The sequence below is a fragment of the Eleutherodactylus coqui genome, chromosome 4, assembly GCF_035609145.1.
Source record: "Eleutherodactylus coqui strain aEleCoq1 chromosome 4, aEleCoq1.hap1, whole genome shotgun sequence".
Classification (NCBI taxonomy): Eukaryota; Metazoa; Chordata; class Amphibia; order Anura; family Eleutherodactylidae; genus Eleutherodactylus; species Eleutherodactylus coqui.
In genome coordinates this window covers 228,602,440-228,623,244 of record NC_089840.1, presented here as the reverse complement: position 1 = coordinate 228,623,244, position 20,805 = coordinate 228,602,440, and the positions used below count along the sequence as shown (strand labels likewise).

Sequence of the window (20,805 nt, the reverse complement as noted above, 5' to 3'; positions counted from 1 at the left end):
GGGTTAAACAATGAAAAAAGAAAGTTGCGCCAAGGACACAGATTATTTACTCTCCTGTGGTTGGGGGGTCTGACTGTGATCGTCACCGAACACAAAAACGGTCTTGAGCAGTTTCATTGAAATGAATTGAGCAGCAGTGTGCATGCTCAACCGCCACTTCATTTGGGGATCAGGTGCTCTCCCTGAGGCCAGCTTTATATTAGTGTATTTGGGCACGCAATGTGCAGAGAATAGAATCCACTGATTTCAATAGGTTCATTCACATTGCAGTATTTTGCGCGACCGAAATGTGTGCACAAAAAAAAAAGCTCTATTTTTCTGTGTGCTTGCGCACAAAGGTCCTCATAGAAGCGGGGAAATTTCCTCTCATGTCCATATGGCCCTGTAGCACATATGGCAAGATGTTGTAAACTTGGCACAAGACTTCTAGGGTTTTTTTTCTTTTCTCTTCCACAACCCTTGAAGTTCTTGTGTTTTGTTTTTGCTTTTGACATTTTCCACTTTAGACTCCAGTTTGTGGCGCTGGCTACTTGTGATGCACTCTAGTGATCTATTTACTTATTATCTCTCAAGTCCAAAGTTATTCATTAACTCAAAGGCTCAACTCAACTGAACTCTATTTCTTGATAAGATTTGTTCAAAGGCAGCTCTGTGAATGTTTACGAGGAGCTCTATTGTCTTCTGGAAAGCATATCTTTATATGTACTAAAGGACAGATAAATGGCGCAACCAACGTGTTTCCTGGCAGTTGTAGCATATTGGTAACTGCTTAAAGGGAAAGATAATGGATGGCTGCAAAAGAGTCTACAGAACATGAAGTCTCAGATTATTAGGAGGTTAGTGTGAAAAATGCAGGATTTATATATGTTTCATACCATTCCAGCAACTGCTGGACCACTTGGGTCAAAACGTCGCATACGGAGTAATTAATAAGCCTGATGGACTCCTTTTTTTATGGATCTGAGTTCCTGAGTGCCGCTCCTTCTTTTGCATATTGGACTATATCTTGGAGACCGGGGGTCAACGGTCATTTGGTTGCTGGCACCATATTGACGTTATTCTCTGTTATTCCCACGGAGTTGGTATTATACAGGGTACCGCTGTCTATTTATTCTTTTCTTGCATCTTTGACAAGATGTGATATCGGCGGCAGGGAGGCTCTAGTACTCTGTTGTACCTCCTCTAGCTTGGATACAAGATGTGATATGGATGGGCATGGAGGCTCTAGTACCTTGTTGTACCGCCTCAAGCTTGGATACAAGATGTGATACGGGCAGGCATGGAGGCTCTAGTACCCTGTTGTAGCGCCTCTAGCTTGAATACAAGATGTGATACGGGCAGGCATGGAGGCTCTAGTACCCTGTTGTAGCGCCTCTAGCTTGAATACAAGATGTGATACAGGAGGGCATGGAGGCTCTAGTACCCTGTTGTACCACCTCTAGCTTGGATACAAGATGTGATACGGGCAGGCATGGAGGCTCTAGTGCCCTGTTGTAGCGCCTCTAGCTTGAATACAAGATGTGATACAGGAGGGCATGGAGGCTCTAGTACCCTGTTGTACTGCCTCTAGCTTGGATACAAGATGTGATATGGGCGGGCATGGAGGCTTTAGTACCCTGTTGTACTGCCTCTAGCTTGGATGCAAGATGTGATATGGGCAGGCATGGAGGCTCTAGTACCCTGTTGTACTGCCTCTAGCTTGGATACAAGATGTATTACGGGCAGGCATGGAGGCTCTAGTACCCTGTTGTACTGCCTCTAGCTTGGATACAAGATGTGATATGGGCAGGCATGGAGGCTCTAGTACCTTGTTGTACTGCCTCTAGCTTGGATACAAGATGTATTACGGGCAGGCATGGAGGCTCTAGTACCCTGTTGTACTGCCTCTAGCTTGCATAAAAGATGTGATTATGGGTGGGCATGGAGGCTTTAGTACCCTGTTGTATTGCCTCTAGCTTGGATACAAGATGTAATACTGGCAGACATGGAGGCCCTAGTACACTGTTGTACTGCCTTTAGCTTGGATACAAGATGTGATACAGATGGTCCCATGCTTGTTCTATTGGTGATAAATCTATCTACCGGGCAGGCCATTGAAGGTTTGACATGTTGTGGAGGTATTTCTGTGACCCCCTTGTGTGTGCGGCTGAACATTATCCTGCTGCCTCTTGGAAGCTGCCATGAGAGGAACACATATGGTTGCAGGATGTCCTGGACATATCGCTGAGTTGTCATTGTCTCTCGTAAAGGCAGGATTGAGGCGCTCACTCCGAGGTCTTGAGACACGAATACGGCTGTGATCAGTGTCCATACTAAACCTGGATTTGTCGCTGAAGACAACACCGGTCCACTCTGTAGAGTCCAGTTTCACGGTTCCTAACGCCACTGCAAGCGGAAGTGACGGTGGCTTGTAAAGACAGTACACTTAAGGGGTGCCATAAGACTAAATGTCTTTCAACTAAGTTCCTGGAAATGGTTCCGACAGACACGGGTGTAACGATGGTGCAACCTGTCTCTAGATGGCGGACAATAAAACAGTTGTAGCTGCTCGTGCTTGTCGAACGATCCTCTCTTCTGGTCGTCTGTCAAGGAGCTTCTAAGCCCGGTCGCCGTGTGTGTGTGTGACCTCGCGCATTAACTGGTTCCAACATCACCTAACAGTTGGGTCAGAACGGCCCAGGTGGTGGACAATTCGTCGATACAACCATCCGGCTTCTCATATCCCAGTAATACCCCCTCTCAAACTCTGTTAACTGGACAAAATCTCTTCTTTGCGTCTAGTGGTCAACAAGCTCTACACAAGCGGAAAAAAAGGTCCACCATACACAAGGAGCCTCCGAGAGTCTCCTTATAGGCCATGTGTGGAACCACTTTTAGAGCCTCTAATCATTTGTATAACTGCATGCCAAATAAGTCACAGGAGACCAAAACTCTATAAAATAAATAGCTCAATAGTTGTACCGTATAAATATGGGAACCGACAGAGTATTGAGCGAGGAATCCCACAGTAGTCGCTCAGTGTAAACAGGCAGTTGTTCATCTTTGAAGACTGCCTGTTCATAGTGGATGGAGGCAGACTTAAACTGGATTGGGATGGACATTAATCTTATATTAAGATGTTATTAGCAATTTTATATCATACGTAGGTTTGTAGCTCAATAAAAACTGATTGGAAAAAAAAAATTTCAAGAGCTCTCCTTGATTTTTGAAAACATTATATATAGAGAAAACGCAGACCGGAGGCATGTTATAGTGATATTGGCGATGAGACAGATGCCACAGTGCCCCGTTACACTGGAGAAAACAAAGTAGCTAGTTTTGTATGGTTGGGAAGAACAGTCGGTATAGAGGAGTAGTCATGTGTGATTTATTATCCTGGGGAAGGAAGCCGTAGTACAGTATATGGTTTCACCTGTGTTCATTCAGTATATGTGTCATAGCTTTCATTCAGAGCGTCAGCACAAATTCTGTGCCAGATTTGTCATGCAATGGATCCCATTGACTTTTATAGAAAACACAACAGAACCCCATTATTGTTGACATTGAGATTGGCATACTATGCGGTTTCTTATGTGAAATCCGATTGAACTATCTGCAGAGCCCTTCATGGCATGGCCTCAAAAGATAGTTGAACATAGTGTTAGAGAAATGTGGTTTATGTAGTTTTCTAATGTTTACAGTGTACCGGAACTTTCAGGTGTCTTTTCAGAATAAGCTGCCATGTGTAAATGAGCGATAATAGAATTTCTGACCAATACATGACTTGTGTCCTGCTTTTTTTTTTTAAACCAGTTTTCTCCTCTGCAGGCTGTATCTCTAATTCTTAGTTTTTTGTGAGCTGGTCGGTTGAGACCAGCTGTTATGTCTTCATATAATGCGTACACATACGTTTTGGATATATGCTCTCTTTAGCACTCCTTCAGAAGCAGCATGAAGGACATTATACAGCAGTGCTGAACAGTATAGATGTGACTCCAGCACTGGAGTAAGATAAATCAGTTACTAGAAGCTGCAGCAGCATTTCTGTGTGAGTGTCTGTCTCCATCCAGCAGTTTTCTTTTCTTTCTCCTCTACTCCACTTAGACTTCTATGGGCAGCATGATACAACAGCCACTTCCTGTTATTTCTCCATGTGCCTCTGTCACTAGAGATAGAATTTATATAAGAGCAGGTATCCATAGGCCAGCACTTTTAGACCCAATGTCCACGGGCGAACTCAATTTGCGGAATCCGTGTGGAAGATCTGCAATTCAAGCCGCTCATAGGTAAGCATGGGCGACCGCAGCTGAATTAAAGCATGCGGATGTGTTTTGCGGACCTTTTGGTGCGGAAAACAAATTTCAGCATGCTCCATTTTAGTGCGGATTCCTTGCGGATGGCTTCCGATGAAGTCAATGGAAGCCGTCTGAACCGAGGGCCATCCACAATTGAATTGCGGGAGTTTAAAAAAAAAAGCTGTATTGCACATGTGCCCCAGCCCGCAAGCTGACACTTCTGCACATATCCGCAGTACAGTAAAAAGATGATTGGTAATTGTAAGCGATTTACATTTTTGCCAAGTATCACATTGGCGCTCACATAAGCACAAGATTGTCTAGCAGTGCCTATTTGACAATTAAAGGGGATATTCTGGAGAAGGGGCATTTGTTTTTCAGTTTTCACACACCCAGTGGAAAGCTGGAGGTCCGACCACTGGGACCCCCACCAATCCTGAAAATGGAGGGTGCCATTTGCTCCATTTTCGGTCACTGCCGATTGATTGCTGGTCTCCAACTTTTCTGCCTCCTGTTCTAGGAATGCAAAGGCTGTAAACGATCCGGCAGCACATGCGTGTTGTTTCTTCATGACTTTTGCTCTGTAACATGGTTACATACAACTATTCCTTTCTTTAGGGGGGCCGCAGGTACATTTTTGAGTATATATTACAGCAATTCCATACACGTGACTCTCCAGAGATACAAGCAGTTAGTGTTTTGGAGGGTCAAGGCAAAATTATATAAAAATATCCAGGAGTGGACTGAGATGGTTACGTTGTTACTGTTGGCTTTATATTAACATGTATCCACTGAGACGGGTTACATAATTACCCTTTGTGGCTGAAATGATTAAAGGAGGAGAAAAAAACCTGAAACACATTACTTTTGCGTTCGCAACGTCGGATTAGATCATTCCTAATTCTGCCAGCACATTTCCGAGCGGACAGGTTTTTCACACCTGTGATTTATCTGCGGTGGAAGGCCCAGCTCTGTCTTAATGGTCACAAAAAAAACATATCGGAATGAATTCGCACCTTTCACTAAATGCCAGGCGAGGCCGCTGCTGCAATCCTGGTTTAATCTCTCCCATGTAATTTAGTTTCCTGCAGTCAACAGGTAGTGAAAATGCTTTATGGGCTTTTAAATTGAATCTATTTTTTCATGCAGCACTTGTTCGCTGAGATCTCCGGGGGAAACCCTGCCGCCGCGTTTTGTATCTTACCGCTGCCAGCATTCATGGACTGAGAAGCCGTTCCTGTAATCTTTGTAGTCAGCGGCACCTGCCTATGTAGTATATTAGGTCTCGGGTAATTTATGACTAGAGGGGTTGCAAAAAAGCATAAAAGAAAGTGTTATATTGGCCTATCAGCAGTAATATACGGCTTCTCTCCGTTATTGGACATTGGACCGTCTGCCTAGGATTACTGTATCGCAAGTGAATGTTTGGTAGATGATATTGAAGCGCTACATTTTTTTAGTTTTATACTACGTATTAACTATATTCCCCTCACCGCCACCGCGTGCGCGCTATAAAGCTTGCATTTTTGTAGGATGAGGTACCGTAATTCATTACTTGCCGTATGTTGCAGTTCAAATATTTGATCCGAAATAGGTTTTATTATATTCAGATTTGCAACTTCACAAATTCTTTTACAAAGACAGATTAGAACTCGTATATAGTTTGGTTTACCTCCTTCCTGTGCATCATATAGCTATATACATCCTAACTGCCTATGCTCCGTGGTTAGGACGTATATAGATGTCCATACTATACTCTTGTGTATGGAGCCGGCTTGGGAGTTGAACCAGCTCCCATCTATAGCAGGTTTGGCTATTCTTGACATTCAATGCCAACCCGCAACAGCCATGATCAGAGAGAACACCAATCGCTTGTTGTGGCTTGTCCTGGAATGACCCAGCAGCATTTAAAGGGTTACCACCCGACTATCTCCAATTTTTGCGAAACTTTGCACACTTGTTTGATACTAGAAATGTACATAAAAATCTTTTTTTTTTTTCAGCACAGCTAAACGCCAGAACTGTGTGAGGGAGGCCTTATACTCACCCAGCAGGCACCGCTCAGGTCCCTCCCGCTGTTCTCCAGCATCCCTGCAGGGTTCCGGGAACTTGTCTTTGCTGACAGAGCAGCTGTTGATGGTAATGGGGTTTGAAGACCCCGCCTCCAGCAAGAGATTGCTATGATTGGCTGAGACAACGCTCGATGAACCAATCAGAGCAATCTCTTGCTGGAGGCGGGGTCTTTTAAACACAGTTACCATCAAGAGATGCACTGTTGGCGATAAGTGCCCTGAAACTTGCCCGAAGCTCCGGAAAGCAGCGGGAGGGACCCGGACAGCGGCTGCTAGGTGAGCATTGCTTCGTTCTTTTTTCACGTAGTGTAGCTTTCTGGGTAATCTGGCTAGCAACCTATGTTTAAGGCTGCTAGAAAATGCGATACTAAGTTCTACCACGATTTTAACAGCGCTGAAACCGCTGCCCATTCATTTCAATGGGTGATGCACAGCTGAAAACGGCCAAAAATAGAATATCGCTCTCAAAGCGCGGTGTTGAAAACGCTGCGTTTTAACGCTTGTGTGAACAGCCCCATTGAAATGAATGGAAGCGTTGTGCAGCGTTTAGCACCATGCTGAAAATGCAGCGCTAAACGTTGTACAAGCCTGTGTGAGGGAGACCTAAGGGGTCAAGAAGAATAGGGGGGGCCGATTTTCAACTTGTCCTGCAAAAGACAAGCCCTCCTGTAGCTATGTCTGCAGAACAATAAGTCTGCCTGCACACGGACGGGTTTCGCATTCGGGAGCCCACAACGGAATCCGACCCTGTGCTCAGCCAGCGTCCGTGTGTACCTGCCCTGAAATCTCTAACTGTACTGCAGAATCCGCGACCTTTCTGCAAACTGTTTCCATCGACTTCAATATAAGCCGTTTGTACGTAATCCTAGCAAAAATAGAACATTCTGCAATTTTTGCTCCGTGAGCGGAAATCGGAATTGATTTCTGCTCGTGTACAGGAAGAAGCGATTTTTTTTTTCCATAGCATGTTACGAACAGTATTTGCTGCGGATCCACAGCGTGGACGCCGACCACGGATTCCACAATGCAAATCAGTGCAGCCGGCCTAAAAAAGTAAATTTTTTATTTTTTTTGAAAGTGGGTATACCAGCACAGCAGAATGTGACCTGAACGCAGGAGCATCAATGACCTTTGGTTATTGTATTTCGTCCTTCGTAAGGCAGCGTTTGCAGTGGCTCCTCTTTCTGGCCAATGGAGGGGATTCATGAGCTGGGGCAACCTTTCACCATGATGATCATATTAGTACAGTGACATGGCTGGGGAAGTTGAATTTTTTTTTACCATTTTTCAGTAGACCTTGATTTTACAATAGGATTTTTTTTTTCCTCTTTAACTATCCGTGAATTTTTGGATAATTGGCAATGCTGATCCTGGGATACTTCCATCTATGCAGTTTCTTAATGTTTTCTTGATATTGTCTCCAAGTTTGAGTTCCACTTTAACACTTACAGGATATGAATGGAAAGGGGAATAAACAAAATCATTGCTCGAAATAGCAATAATCAATGATTGTCTTACAGGTATAAGAATTCCTCTGATGTGGAAGGACACTGAACATTTTGGAAGCAAAGAAAGTAAGTATAAGAATCGCAGTGGAAACTATTGTCATCTGTCTATATAGTTGGTACTGAACTGACTTGTGATGTCCACCCAGCATATTTCACAATACTAGTATTAAAAGTCATACATATTGTTATATATCACTCCCCCCCTTCTTAGGGTCATCCAACTTATGTCATTTTTAATATATTAATAAAATGTTAACATATTAGATATATAGTTCTCCTTTTTTGCAGGTTTACTGCTATACATGAGCATTTTCTTTAGTCGTCAGCTATGATTAATTTAGGGTCTCTTTGGGTGTTTATGTTCCACAGTGCTGTGAAAGGATTGCTGTTACTTCAGACTATAGGCCAGCTGATGAAAATGTATAGGTCTACATTTCGGTTCACACTTGAGCCTTTTTTGAGTAAAAATATATTGAGGTGTTGTTACAGACTATGTGTGTGGACCCACTGTGCTAACCAACCAGCCTGGCTTTTGGACCAGACCTTGTGTGGCTGACAGCTGACACTGGTGGTCAGAGGAGTAGTTGCAGGGCAATCACAGACGGTGAATTTTGCCCCAAGCTAAACAGGAAGATGGGAAGCCCCCTGCCTAAAAGCAGGGTAGGCGTCCTGATAAGAACGGCCCCACACTGGAACCTCGGGACTAACTGTTCCTGACAGGACACAGGGATGATGAACTAAACACAGGGTGCACAGAACAGGACTGACAACGCAGACGGGAACGAAAGCTCATACAGAATAAACAGATATAGAAGCGGGATCGAATACACAAAACAGTCCTGAGACAGGCGCCTAGATGTGCTGAGTGTCTGAGACAAACGCACAACAATACTGAGACAAGGAGGAAGTGCATTAGCCCAGCTTAAATAGGAGAATAATGCCTATTAACCCTGCAGCTGGGCTTAGAGCAAGGCAACTGGTTAACTCTCTCCTTTCTTCTATTCTCTATCAGCACTAAGTGGCCTCATGCACACAGACCGATTTGAAATGCGGAATCTGCGATCGGCACCCGCACGGGAGATCCGCTGTTCAAGTCATCTATAGGAAAGCATTGAGCCTCCTCAGCTCCACGTACATTTGATTTGCGGATTCCACGGGCGGAAAATAAATTGCAGCGTGCTCCATTTTAGCGTGGATCCTGCTCGGACGGCCTCCATTGATCTCTATAGAAAGCGTTTGATCTGCAATTACATTGTGGATTTGTAGGCGGATACTTCACAGGTTGCTTGGAGACCAGGCAGGGAGGAGGGGCAAAGCACCATTGGTGTTGCAATATTTTTTTTTTTCTGTGCGTATGATCCGCTGTGCATCCGCTCGGAAAAAACATTGAATCCACTATCTTCTGCAAGCATTTAAAATTCATTTACACAATGACTCGCAGATCATACGCGGTGAAAATCTGCATGCTGAATTTGTGTGTGCCGTGTGCATGAGGCCTTGTACAGGAGGAGCAGAGCGATGCCAGGAATAGCAAGAGAGTGGCAGACACAGGTAGCGGACCTAACAGATGTGATATAAGTACACTATGTGGTGATGGCGTTTCCCATAGTTCACATGGGAAGTCACCCATGCATCGATATAGTGCAAATTGCTGACATGAAGCCATCAATGTTCCTCTGTCTAAATGGTTTGCATGAGCGTCAATGGACGACACATGACACTGCATGTCCATACGGTAACATACGTCAAATCCTTCAGAGGTATGTGTCTGGCAATACTTAGACATATAAGTCCTCTGGAAGGCTCTAATCTGAATATAAACAGGGTCTAAGTCAGGGGTGTACAACTGCAGTCCTCAGGGACCACCAACAGGTCATGTTTTCAGGGTATCCAATAGTAAGCACACCTGTGGCAATGTCTGTGGTACTGACAATAATTACATCACCTGTGCAATACTGAGGAAGTCCAGAAAACATGACCTGTTGGGGGTCCCTTGAGGATGGAGTTGTGTACCCCTGGTCTAAGTCACCTATCAATAAAGAGCCATTCTAGCGAAAATACATTTTTCCATCCCTGCACCCTCGCCTTATTGCCTGTCGCACTCTGGAGGTCTTCTCTGAGTATTTCAGCCACTTTCATGCAGTGCAGCCTCCTGTCTGATACTTATCAGGCACCATCTTGAGAGTGAGATATATATATTTTTTTACTTTCACTTGAAATCTATCCCATGATGCATCAGCGCTAGCTATAAGCTGTATCATTTCTACAGTTTAATTATAGCTTCTATAGTCTTCTAAAAATGCTACAGGCCATAATTATACAATCAGGAGAATGAGCAGTGATCGCCTCTACTATAACTGTGTGACAGGAGCTGTGTGGACATCATCAGCAATTGTGATAGGCAGTTTCTGTGGTAGGTTTATGCATCAGCAACACAGACTGAGAAATTAACTAGTTTCAGCCAGCATAATCCCAAGTAGATGGTCAAAATTTAGATCACATGACCATCTGAGGACATAGAGGCCAGGAGCTCCAGACAGAAAGAAATAACTAACTGAAGTAACACTAACTGACTTATATAAACTGGGGGGATATACAAGTAAAAAAAAAAAAAAAAGCCCTTTAAATGTAATAGGAAATAAGAGTCCCCAGATGAAACCCACACAAGCATGCAAAGATAATGCAAACCATGCGGATTTTGTCTTGAAATGTACCAGGAGGTTAGTGGCTAGAAAGGGTTATAACTAGAGATGAGCGAGTATACTCGCTAAAGGCAATTGCTCGAGCGAGCATTGCCTTTAGCGAGTATCTCCCCCGCTCGAGACTGCAGGTTCGGGTGCCGGCGCGGGGAGCAGTGAGTAGCGGCAGTCAGCAGGAGGGAGCGGGAGGGAGAGAGAGATCTCCCCTCTGTTCCGCCCCGCTCTCCCCCGCAGCTCTGTGCCCGCTGCCGGCACCCGAACCTTCAGTCTCGAGCGGTGGAGATACTCGCTAAAGGCAATGCTCGCTCGAGGAATTGCCTTTAGCGAGTATACTCGCTCATCTATAGTTATAACCCAGCCTGTGCCATGCACATTATATTATGGCTCCCATCTAAAGCGGCAGGGTAAGGCGGTAATGTACTAATGTGTTTGGCTAGCTCTCCTTGTGTTCATGAAGTTACTGACCTCTGCCCGCCGGGGATTAGTGCTGTCTGTGGAGTAGTTACATAACGCCCCTCCGGTACGCCGGCCCGCCATCACTGTTTTATTCACAAGTTCTGCAAATCTCTCTAAACACGACCTGCTAACGGCAGGAATATCCCGGCATTAGGCGTCGCTCCTCCGTGACTCATTTATACCGCCACACGCAGTTCTCAGCTTTATTTCACAAATGTAACATTCTGGCTTCACTGTAGCAAAATAGCTTTTAGTTTTATAAATATTGTATTTTCTATGTTTTCTGCTGGTTGGACTGATAGCAAAAGCCTTCAGTAGATTAACACATGAAAAAACCCTATAATTAGGCGGTATATTGGGCTTTAATGGTTTTAAAACACACTTGACTTTCTTTTCATACAGGGAAGGCTGTAAAACGTTTTTTTTTTTGTATTTTAAGTACCCTTCTTCACATATTTTTTGTGATCAAATGTTCCTGCAAAGCTTTATGCTTCTTGCTGAAAACCACTGGCAGCGTGAATATTTAGTCCTGTTACCTGCAGCGTAAGACCAGCTGAGTGACGGCTTTAGTATATATCTGGGAAGTAATCGTGGAGGCATCTGTGGTTGACAAACCATTTTTAGGACTTCTTTTTTTTTTTCCCAGGCCCATCGTTATCTATTCTCATTAAGACTGTATTCACGTGGAGGTGTGTGTGTGGGGGTGGGGGGGGGGTCACCTATGTGGGTTTGATGTCATTTTGATACATTTCTTGATGTGGTTGCAGTGACAAGTGAACAGGCCGGCACTGTGTTTTGTTTTTTTTAATGCCGGCTGAAACTAATCGACGATCGATTTTGTCATTGGCTGCATTTTAAATTGAGCGATTATCACTCAGTTTCGCTCGTTTGAATGATTTTGTGCTTAAGAGAGTAATTTCGGGTACACTCAATAAAACAATCTATTCTCAACATTTTCAGTTAAGCATGTGATGAATAATAATACGTTTCACCCATGAGCGACTATATATAGAGGGGAGAGAGAAATAAATCAGCGCTGATTAATTTCTAAATATATCTTTATCATATATTTGAATATATCTTTGCAGGGAATAAGGAGCTCTGTATCCCTAAAACATAGACTGAAATACTAGAGATTATCCTTGCTTCCTTTAGCCACCACTAGAGGGGGCTTAGGAGCATACTGCATACTGTTTTATAGTAAACTGGTTAAAGGGGTTTTCCCACTAAAGACTCTTATTTCCAGTCTATTGGATAAGAGATAAATGTCTGATCAGTGGGGTTCTGACTGCTGGAACCTTCTGTGATCTTGAGAACTTCACACCTTGAATGCCCCTTGTAGGTGGAATGGCAGTGTGCATGCGCGGCTACTGCTCCAGTCACTTCTATGGGACACAGGGAGGTTGTTAAACGCATCGATCTCACCCCACCCATAGAAGTGAATGGAGCGGTAGTCACAGAAGAGCATTCGGGGTACACCATTCTCAAGATCACTGGAAAACCCAGCCGTCGGACCCCCACTGATCAGACATTTATCACCTTTCCTCTGGAAACCCCATTAATGACCTTGCACAGCCTTTCAATGATGCCAAGGGATGTGTTACTGGAGTTTGTTCATGTTCTGACCCCTGTCCCCATATATCGGTGGAAGCACTTCAGTTTTAGCCACAAATATGAATGTTTGTGCATTTTTACGAAACCTTATATTTTGATGCAAATATGCATGAAGGGACTCCTGATCGTCAGGCGCTGGGTGACCTTGGCGCAATGTGCCGGGAAAATATAGGAGATAAATATCTATAATTTTTGTGCATCAAATTAGGTAATTTTCCTCATTTTTATATACGGAGTTTAATATATATTAGTGAAGGTCCTTTTGCACGATCTGATTGTCAGGCACTAAAAGGGAACCTGTCATTGGTTTTACCCCTACTAAACGGGCTACAGGGGCAGACTACTTGCAGATGGTTCTTCCCAAAAAAAAATTTGTTACTGTTCTATTTGAAAATCAGAAAGATGGAAAAGGGTCACTTTGAATTGAAGGAGGAATGCTGCCATCCAATAGATGGCGCTGTAGAGGTAATTTTCCATCTTTTCTGATTTGCATAAATTTCACAGAGGAGCATTGTCTTACAAGTCTCCTTACTAAGCTTTTAAGTGTCCTCACCCCCCCCTTCTGGGTGCTCTCCTTGGGGAGAGACTATACCATCCCCTGATCCACTCACCCCCTAGGTGTCCCCATACACTTTGTGGGCGCTCTCCTTAAAGGGGTTGTCCCGCGGCAGCAAGTGGGTCTATACACTTCTGTATGGTCATATTAATGCACTTTGTAATGTACATTGTGCATTAATTATGAGCCATACAGAAGTTATAAAAAGTTTTTCACTTACCTGCTCCGCTGCTGGCGTCCTCGTCTCCATGGTTGCCGTCTAATTTTCGCCGTCTAAAATGGTCGAATGGCCAAATTAGACGCGCTTGCGCAGTCCGGGTCTTCTTATCTTCTCAATGGGGCTCCGTGTAGCTCCGTGTAGCTCCGCCCCGTCACGTGCCGATTCCAGCCAATCAGGAGGCTGGAATCGGCAATGGACTGCACAGAAGAGCTGCGGTCCACGGAGGAAGAAGATCCCGGCGGCCATCTTCAACCGGTAAGTATAGAAGTCACCGGAGCGCGGGGATTCAGGTAAGCGCTGAGCGGTTTTTTTTTTAAGTCCCTGCATCGGGGTTGTCTCGCGCCGAACGGGGGGGGGGGGGGGGTTGAAAAAAAAAAAAACCGTTTCGGCGCGGGACAACCCCTTTAAGGAGACATGACACCTCTTCTGATCCTGTTCTATTTGAAAACATACCAGCAAAAATGGCCTTCAAAACGTCCCCGCATGTGAACAATGAATCTACCCACAAAAAAGACACATGATTTGCGCCGACACAAGCATATGAAAGCATAAGAGCTCTGGATTTGACGTACAGAGCAGTAGTTGAAGGCGGAGGATTTATGCAAAAAGCTCCAGCCAGAAGAGGCGGGGTCTAGGCCAACGGACCGGATCGTGGACATTCGCATTTTTTGTTTGTTTTTTGACAGTTGTCAGCAGAAGCCACTTGACCGCTACAGCCAATCAAAGGCTGCAGCATCACTGCCTTATCTCCTGGCATCAGTGCTCCCCTTCTGGGCGCCATGATCCCAGAAGTTCAGAACACTGACGCTGCGGTGGTCAGGTGACTCCTGCTGACATCATCTGCCACAGCAAGCATCGAGAACATAGCAGGACTGCAGCGCTGGATCGTGGCGGCAGGGGAGGGGTAAGTTGGTGGTATGGGGGGGGGGGGGAGTTTTGTCCTGTAACCAGACAATCCCTTTAAACTCTAATGTAATGGGAAAAAAGTTGCCACAAGTAAGAAATCTAAAATAGAAAAATAATGGTAAGGATTGTAATGATGGCCACAGGGGACATTATACGTTTAGTAGTGTCCGCAGCGAGTATGAAAGAATAATGTATAATGACAGTTCTTCTGCAGGTAAGTGGACGGCTGTTTTAACCTAATTATTGTATTTATCTGTTCTGTTGCTTTGTATCTTTGTGTGCCTTATTATCTTTAATTTGGCTTAGTAATGCAAAATACATTTTCATAAATAATCTATCCGGAAACTTTTATTTTTGTACATTTAATATCCTCATTTTAAAGTTTTTTTAATTTACAGCCTTTCATAGCCATATAAGCTGCTTTTGCTTGTAATAGGCTTTTATACACTGCCAGCAGACTTAATCCCTTAATACTGGCAAGAAAATATTTCCATTAACAGATAGGAATGCTTTTGAAACTCATCTCTTGATATACTGTAGTTACTCCATCAAATAAATGCTGAACATATCGATCAGACATTGAGCGAGGGTGCTCCCCACAGAAACGAAGAGGCGCGTGAGCGCCAGACTCTGGCCATCAAATATATGTCTGCAGTCATCGTTTTATAATCTATTTTAATTATTCAGCTAATTATTTTCTCATCTCTTCAACATTTTTACTGATGTTATATAATAAACCAACAGACAAGCTGCGTTTTATATTTTGCTTATTCCTGTCCTATATATATGGTGCTTAGGCCTCATGTCCACGGGGAAAAGAAGATTTTAAATCCACAGTGGATCACCCGCAAGCGGATCCGCACCCCATAGGGATGCATTGACCTCCCGCGGGTAGATAAATACCCGCGGATGGTCAGTAAAAGCGAATTTAAAAAATCCTGGAGCATGAAAAAAAATGGACATGCTCCATTTAGGTGCGGGTCTCCCGCGGGGACGGCTCCCGCAGGCTTCTATTAAAGCCTATGGAAGCCGTCCGGATCCGCAGGAGACCCGCGCCTGAATTAAACTCACCTGCTCTGGGCGATGCAGATCTTCCTTCCTTCGCGGCAGGATCTTCTTTCTTCGGCCCGGCGGAGGTGCCCGGCGCATGCACGCGGCACTCAGCCGGCGTGCCGAGCACATCCGCCGGCCGAAGAAAGAAGATCCGGCCACGAAGAAGAGAAGACCTGCCCGGTCTGCTGCGGGTAAGTTTTTATTCTTATTTTCAGCCCTCATGTCCGCAGGGCAGGAGGGACCCGCTACGGATTCTCCATGTAGAATCCGTAGCGGGCCTGATTTTCCCTGTGGACATGAGGCCCTAGGGTGCGGAATCATGCTGAACAATGATGGAGTTGGTGGAGTTGTGCAAATCTATAGGCACAACTCTGTTGAAAGTGTATACTTGTGAATCAACTGCAGCCAGGTCTGAGTCAACAGACAGAGAGCCATTGAGCTAAAAATCAAGCAGCTTCAACAAGTGAGCGATTTCTTGCTCAGTACCCTATGGGTAGCTGTTTGTACACGGGCTGACTGTCATTGAAAATCATAGAATGGTAGAGTTGGAAGGGACCTCTAGGGTCATCGTGTCCAACCCCCCTGCACAGTGCAGGATCACTAAAGCCTGATTTAGACATAACGATTATCGCTCAAAAAATCTTTTGAGCGATAATAAATGTGTGCTTTTTTACAGCACAAGGTGATTGCTTAAACGTTGAGTGATCACCTTGAGCTCTAAGCGGGGCCGCTTGTCTTCTGCATCCAGCTGTTCCCCGCTCGAAGCACCCGGCTGTTCTACAGCCAAGCGCTCCAAGCGTGGGATGCCGAAGACGAGCAAGGTCGCTTGTCGTCTGCATCCAGCTGTTCTCTGCTAGGAGCGCCTGGCTGTTTATACAGCCGAGCGCTCCAAGCGGGGTATGGAGTACACAGCTGGACAGCTGTATTCTTCATACCCAGCCTGTCTTCAGGGAGCGGGATACAGCTGAAACAATAGTATCAGCTGTATCCCGCTGTGAATTCCTGATAACTGATCTTTCAGCATGCTGAAAGATCAGCGATGGCTTAAAGAAAACTGAACGATGTCAGTGCAGTTAGACACCGATTATCGCTCAAAAGATGGCTTTGAGCGAAAATCGTTGTGTCTAAAAGAACCTTAAGTCATCCCAGACCAATGTCTGTCCAGTCTCTGTTTGAATACTTCCATTGAAGGAGAACTCGCCACCTCCCGTGGCAACCTGTTCCACTCATTGAACACCCTTTTTCCAGCTACTTATTTGGGTAATAATTGCCCTATATGAAAGGTACCTTTAATTGGATTCAAGTGTAGGCTCATTCAGACAAGGTCTAGGTTTTTAAAAGGTATCTAAGTTTGTCAGGTATCCTTTAAGGCTGGGTCCACATAGGCTGATTTCTAGTGGAATGTCCACAACGGGCATCCTACTTCAGATCAGCCGCGGAAAGCCCGCCTCCAAACTCGCACCATTTGATGTGGGTTTTATCGCAACTTCCTGTGCAGTATTCACCCCCTCACCGAAAGGGGGTGAATTCCACAGAGGAGATGTCATTGTAAGAGCTGTGAATATGTATCCATCTTATATGCCTCAGTCTGTTCTATCAGATTTTTGGTATTTTCATTTACGAGAACTTTGCAGACGTACTGGACAACTTTGTTTGTTGAGCAACTTCAGACAAGAAAAGCAGTGGTGGAGCAGAGGGTCGCCTGCACATCGCCAAATCTGTCTTGTCGCTCTCCCTAGAGAACTCTATAAATTTTCGGGAAAAACCGTAACCCATGTCCTTCCTCAAGATGCAAGCTATCTCCCTGCCAAATTTCATCAAAATCACTTCAGCGGTCCAGCTGTTTATTTGAAACTCCATTCCCCCTGGCATAAAAACAAGAAATAGGCATATACTCTCCTCTCCCTGCAACTTTCATGCTGCTGGTCTGTCCTGGCTGACAGTGTTAGTTTACGGGCTGCAGCAGCCTGTTTGGCTGCAGCAGCCTGTGACATTCCGTGATGATGGAGCTTGGCGATCGATTGGGACAGAGTGGGGAAAAAGGAGAGTATATGCCCATGTCTTGGGTTTTTATAAAAAAAGTAGATCTTGTAAAAACCCCTTTTAATACTTTTGTGTTCTTCTGCGGAGAGGAGAGATCCTGCTGCATCCAGTTTTCAGGGTAAGAGGGAACATGGCTGATGTCCTGCGACACAAATAGATTTTTTTTTCACTTCTATATTTCTCAGCTTGATTTGCAATATGAAATAAAATATTTTTTTAAGGAGAGAAGGCCGTTAAAGCAGAAATTGCTGGGGATTCTTACATTTTTTTGTGTGAAGGTCTATAAAAGTCATTCAGTGAACAGTCGATAACAGCATTCCTTTGCTTCCTCTACAGAATCCGATCGCTATGCTGTATTCTGCATGTTGAGACTTGGCCATGAAATATATGATACACATATGGTTATTGTGGATAAAACCATGACAGATATTTGTTTTGAAAGCACGATTGTATTGTAAGTATCTGATTTATGCTGCTGGGTTTGACCTCTGTGGTTTCTAAAATGACAGGACTTGATCTATTGGACTAATAACTAAAGGGGTTTTATGGTACTATGATTTTCATGAACTATCTCAGATGGCTCACGAATAGCAGAGTGATGGGGGTCAAGCACAGCTCTGTACACTCTACAGTGGCCCAAAATGGTACTGCAAGCCCTGTCCCGCGTAGCAACTCCTGCAGGTAAATGGTCACTGCGTTGACCAGCCGATCAGTTAGAATCCAGGCATCATCTACCCCACCCCACCGTTCTAATATTGGTGACCTGGGATTGGTCATATTGGATTTCTTTGGTTGCCAACTGATATAATGTCTAGGTTGTAATCTGCCATTCCTAACAAATCTTTTGGCACTTCACTCATGCGCATTATGAACTTTTCCTTCCCTTTGTGGGAAAAGGTGTTCCATGATTAGCCAATTCAGGTTGACCTTTATGAGCAATTTGATCTACAATCTGCAACAGTGTAGACAATTTTTATGTGTGTTGGAAAGTTTAAATACATGTAGGGTTCAAGCACACTATTAGGATTGTCCTATGGGCATCGTACTATTCAGACATTGTAAACCTCCTTTTCCTCCACTATTCGACTTCAATATCCCCAAATACACAGAATTCCCCTTCTTGCAGAAAATCTGCATAAACTCACCCCTTTGCAGCATTAATTTTTCAGACTTTTTTAATGGCTGTATAAGGCAGCCTCTGAGTAACGGTACCTGCACTTTCAGAAAACTCTTAACTTGTCATCGAGACCCATCAAAAGTATTGATCAGTAAGGGTCCTGCTGCTGAGACCCCCACTGATCGTTAGAATGAGCAGGCTGCAGTGCTCACCCGAGCGCTGTGCCCCCTCGGCTATGTTTGCTCGTTTTCGGCTGCTTCCAGCATCTTAAGATGGCCTCATAAAAGTGTATAGAAAGCTTCTATATATCTCTATGAAGCCGTTTTCAGCTGCCGGAAGCAGACAAAAATGAGCAAACCTAGCCGATGAGCACTGCAGCCCGCTCATTGTAACGATCAGTGGGGGTCTCAGCAGCTGGACCCTCACTGATCAATACTTTTGACAGGTCTCTATGACAAGTCAAAAGTTTTCTGAAAGTGCAGGTACTTTTTAAAGGCCAATTTCTGACGAGCGTATTGTATCATGGATCCGTAATAGGAACATGTTACAGGTGACATTACAACCGCGTGTCATCAGTATTCGCCTTTTTACTGTCATTGTTTTATTTTATACTGGACAAATGCTGATCCATATTTACCCAAATGATAATGCTACCAATGCGGGTGGGGGCAAAAATGGAAAGAAATGCATTATACTGCGGATTTGAAGAAGAAAAAAAGTCAGTTTAACTCCTTTAGTGGCACGCCCGGAAAATCTCTGGGGCTTGCTGCACTGACCATGCAGTTAAACCCTGGAAGATTTCCGTGGACAGCTCTAGTGCTGAAATGCTGGCTAGGACACACAGTTATTGTGCCACTATACACGTTTGCCACTGACATGGTAATAATAAACCTGCCACTGAAGGGGTTAATAGATACATACATTTACAATACGGTCCACAAATTGTTGACCAAATATGACGCTAAAATATGCTCATGTGAAAGTGGCCAAAATATTGGCCCCACAAAAAGTTGTCTGCTATCCACAGCATAGGGTACAACTACCTATCTGATTGGTAGGGGTCCCAGATCACATGAATGGGAGTCCTGAATGTGTGGAGCAGTAGTCACGTAGGTGCACTACTTTTCCACTAAAATCAGTGGAGCTATAGAGCACATGCGTGCCCACCACTCAATTCGGGGACCCCCATTCTCATGATCGGTGGGGTCACAGTGCTCAGATCCCTATGATCAGATAGTTATCCACTATCCTGTGTATGGGGAATAATTTATGTTTATAATGGAATGGGCATAATGTAGTTAGACTGAACCTTAGCAATAACGGGGAATGTTTACTTTTTTATGGTAATGTGCTACGTTCCTTTTTCCAGTGATTTTAAGAAAAGTCTGAATGGTTTGTTGTAACATCAGTAGAGAACAGTCCTTGACTTTATGCAGTACAATGGTATACAAAGCCATATAGATAGCGCACAAGCCATGATAGCACTAAGTAGATGAGGAGCGCAGCACCCTGAGAAAGGTTCTCATTTATTCGTCTTCCCTTTATAATATCTTACTAATGTTTATACAGGATTATCTTCTGGCCAAGGACCCTAGAGCTTTGGAATAGGAAGGCAATGCATAGATTTCTTTTCCTTTCATTGCATTTATTTTATCTTTTGTGTAATCAATCACTGATTTATGCTGGCGGTGTTAAGCATCTAAAAATGTTTTTTATCTCAGCCTTAAATTGTATGTTTTGTTGTATGGTTTGACATTTGTACATTCGCTACCTTAAAAAAAAAAAAAAAGTTTACATTTTGAATTTTATATCGTTATTACACTACAACATTGCTGTCCTTGAGCAAAAAATATGTTTAATTTTTTAACAATACAGGCCTCCTCATTGTGACCATTTAACATGGTCCATTTTGTGTATACGATATACAGGGGGTCCAGAAAGCCTTCAGACTATTCAATTTTGTTATTTTGTGGCCATCATTCTGCACTCAATACCCCATAATGACAAAGTGCCAACAGAGTATTAGGAATCTTTGTAATTTTTAGTCAATTGGTTTTTCCTTTAAAAAAAAATTTTAATTAAAAAAAAAAAAATCTGTTTTCAATTCAGTTGATTGGATGTAATTTTAGAAGACACACCCCTGTCTATATAAGGTCTCCAAGCTCACAATGCATATCGGAGCCAAAGCCCAAGCTATAAGGAGGAAAGAGCTGCCTGTAGAGCTCAGACGAAGGCTACAAAAAACTTTCTGCTGCACTGAAAGTTCCCAAGAGCACAGCGGCCTCCA

The 20,805-nt window shown here is 44.0% G+C and overlaps 1 protein-coding gene across 1 annotated transcript in view; it reads left to right on the top strand.

Moving 5' to 3' along the window:
• The window catches only part of RTKN2 (rhotekin 2), a 71,717-nt gene that overhangs the window by 10,058 nt on the left and 40,854 nt on the right, over nt 1–20,805 (top strand). Inside the window, exons 4-5 of the mRNA XM_066600814.1 lie at nt 7,867–7,920; nt 17,738–17,855. Of these exons, the coding sequence (XP_066456911.1) occupies nt 7,867–7,920; nt 17,738–17,855 (172 nt within the window). The remainder of the gene's footprint in view (nt 1–7,866; nt 7,921–17,737; nt 17,856–20,805) is intronic.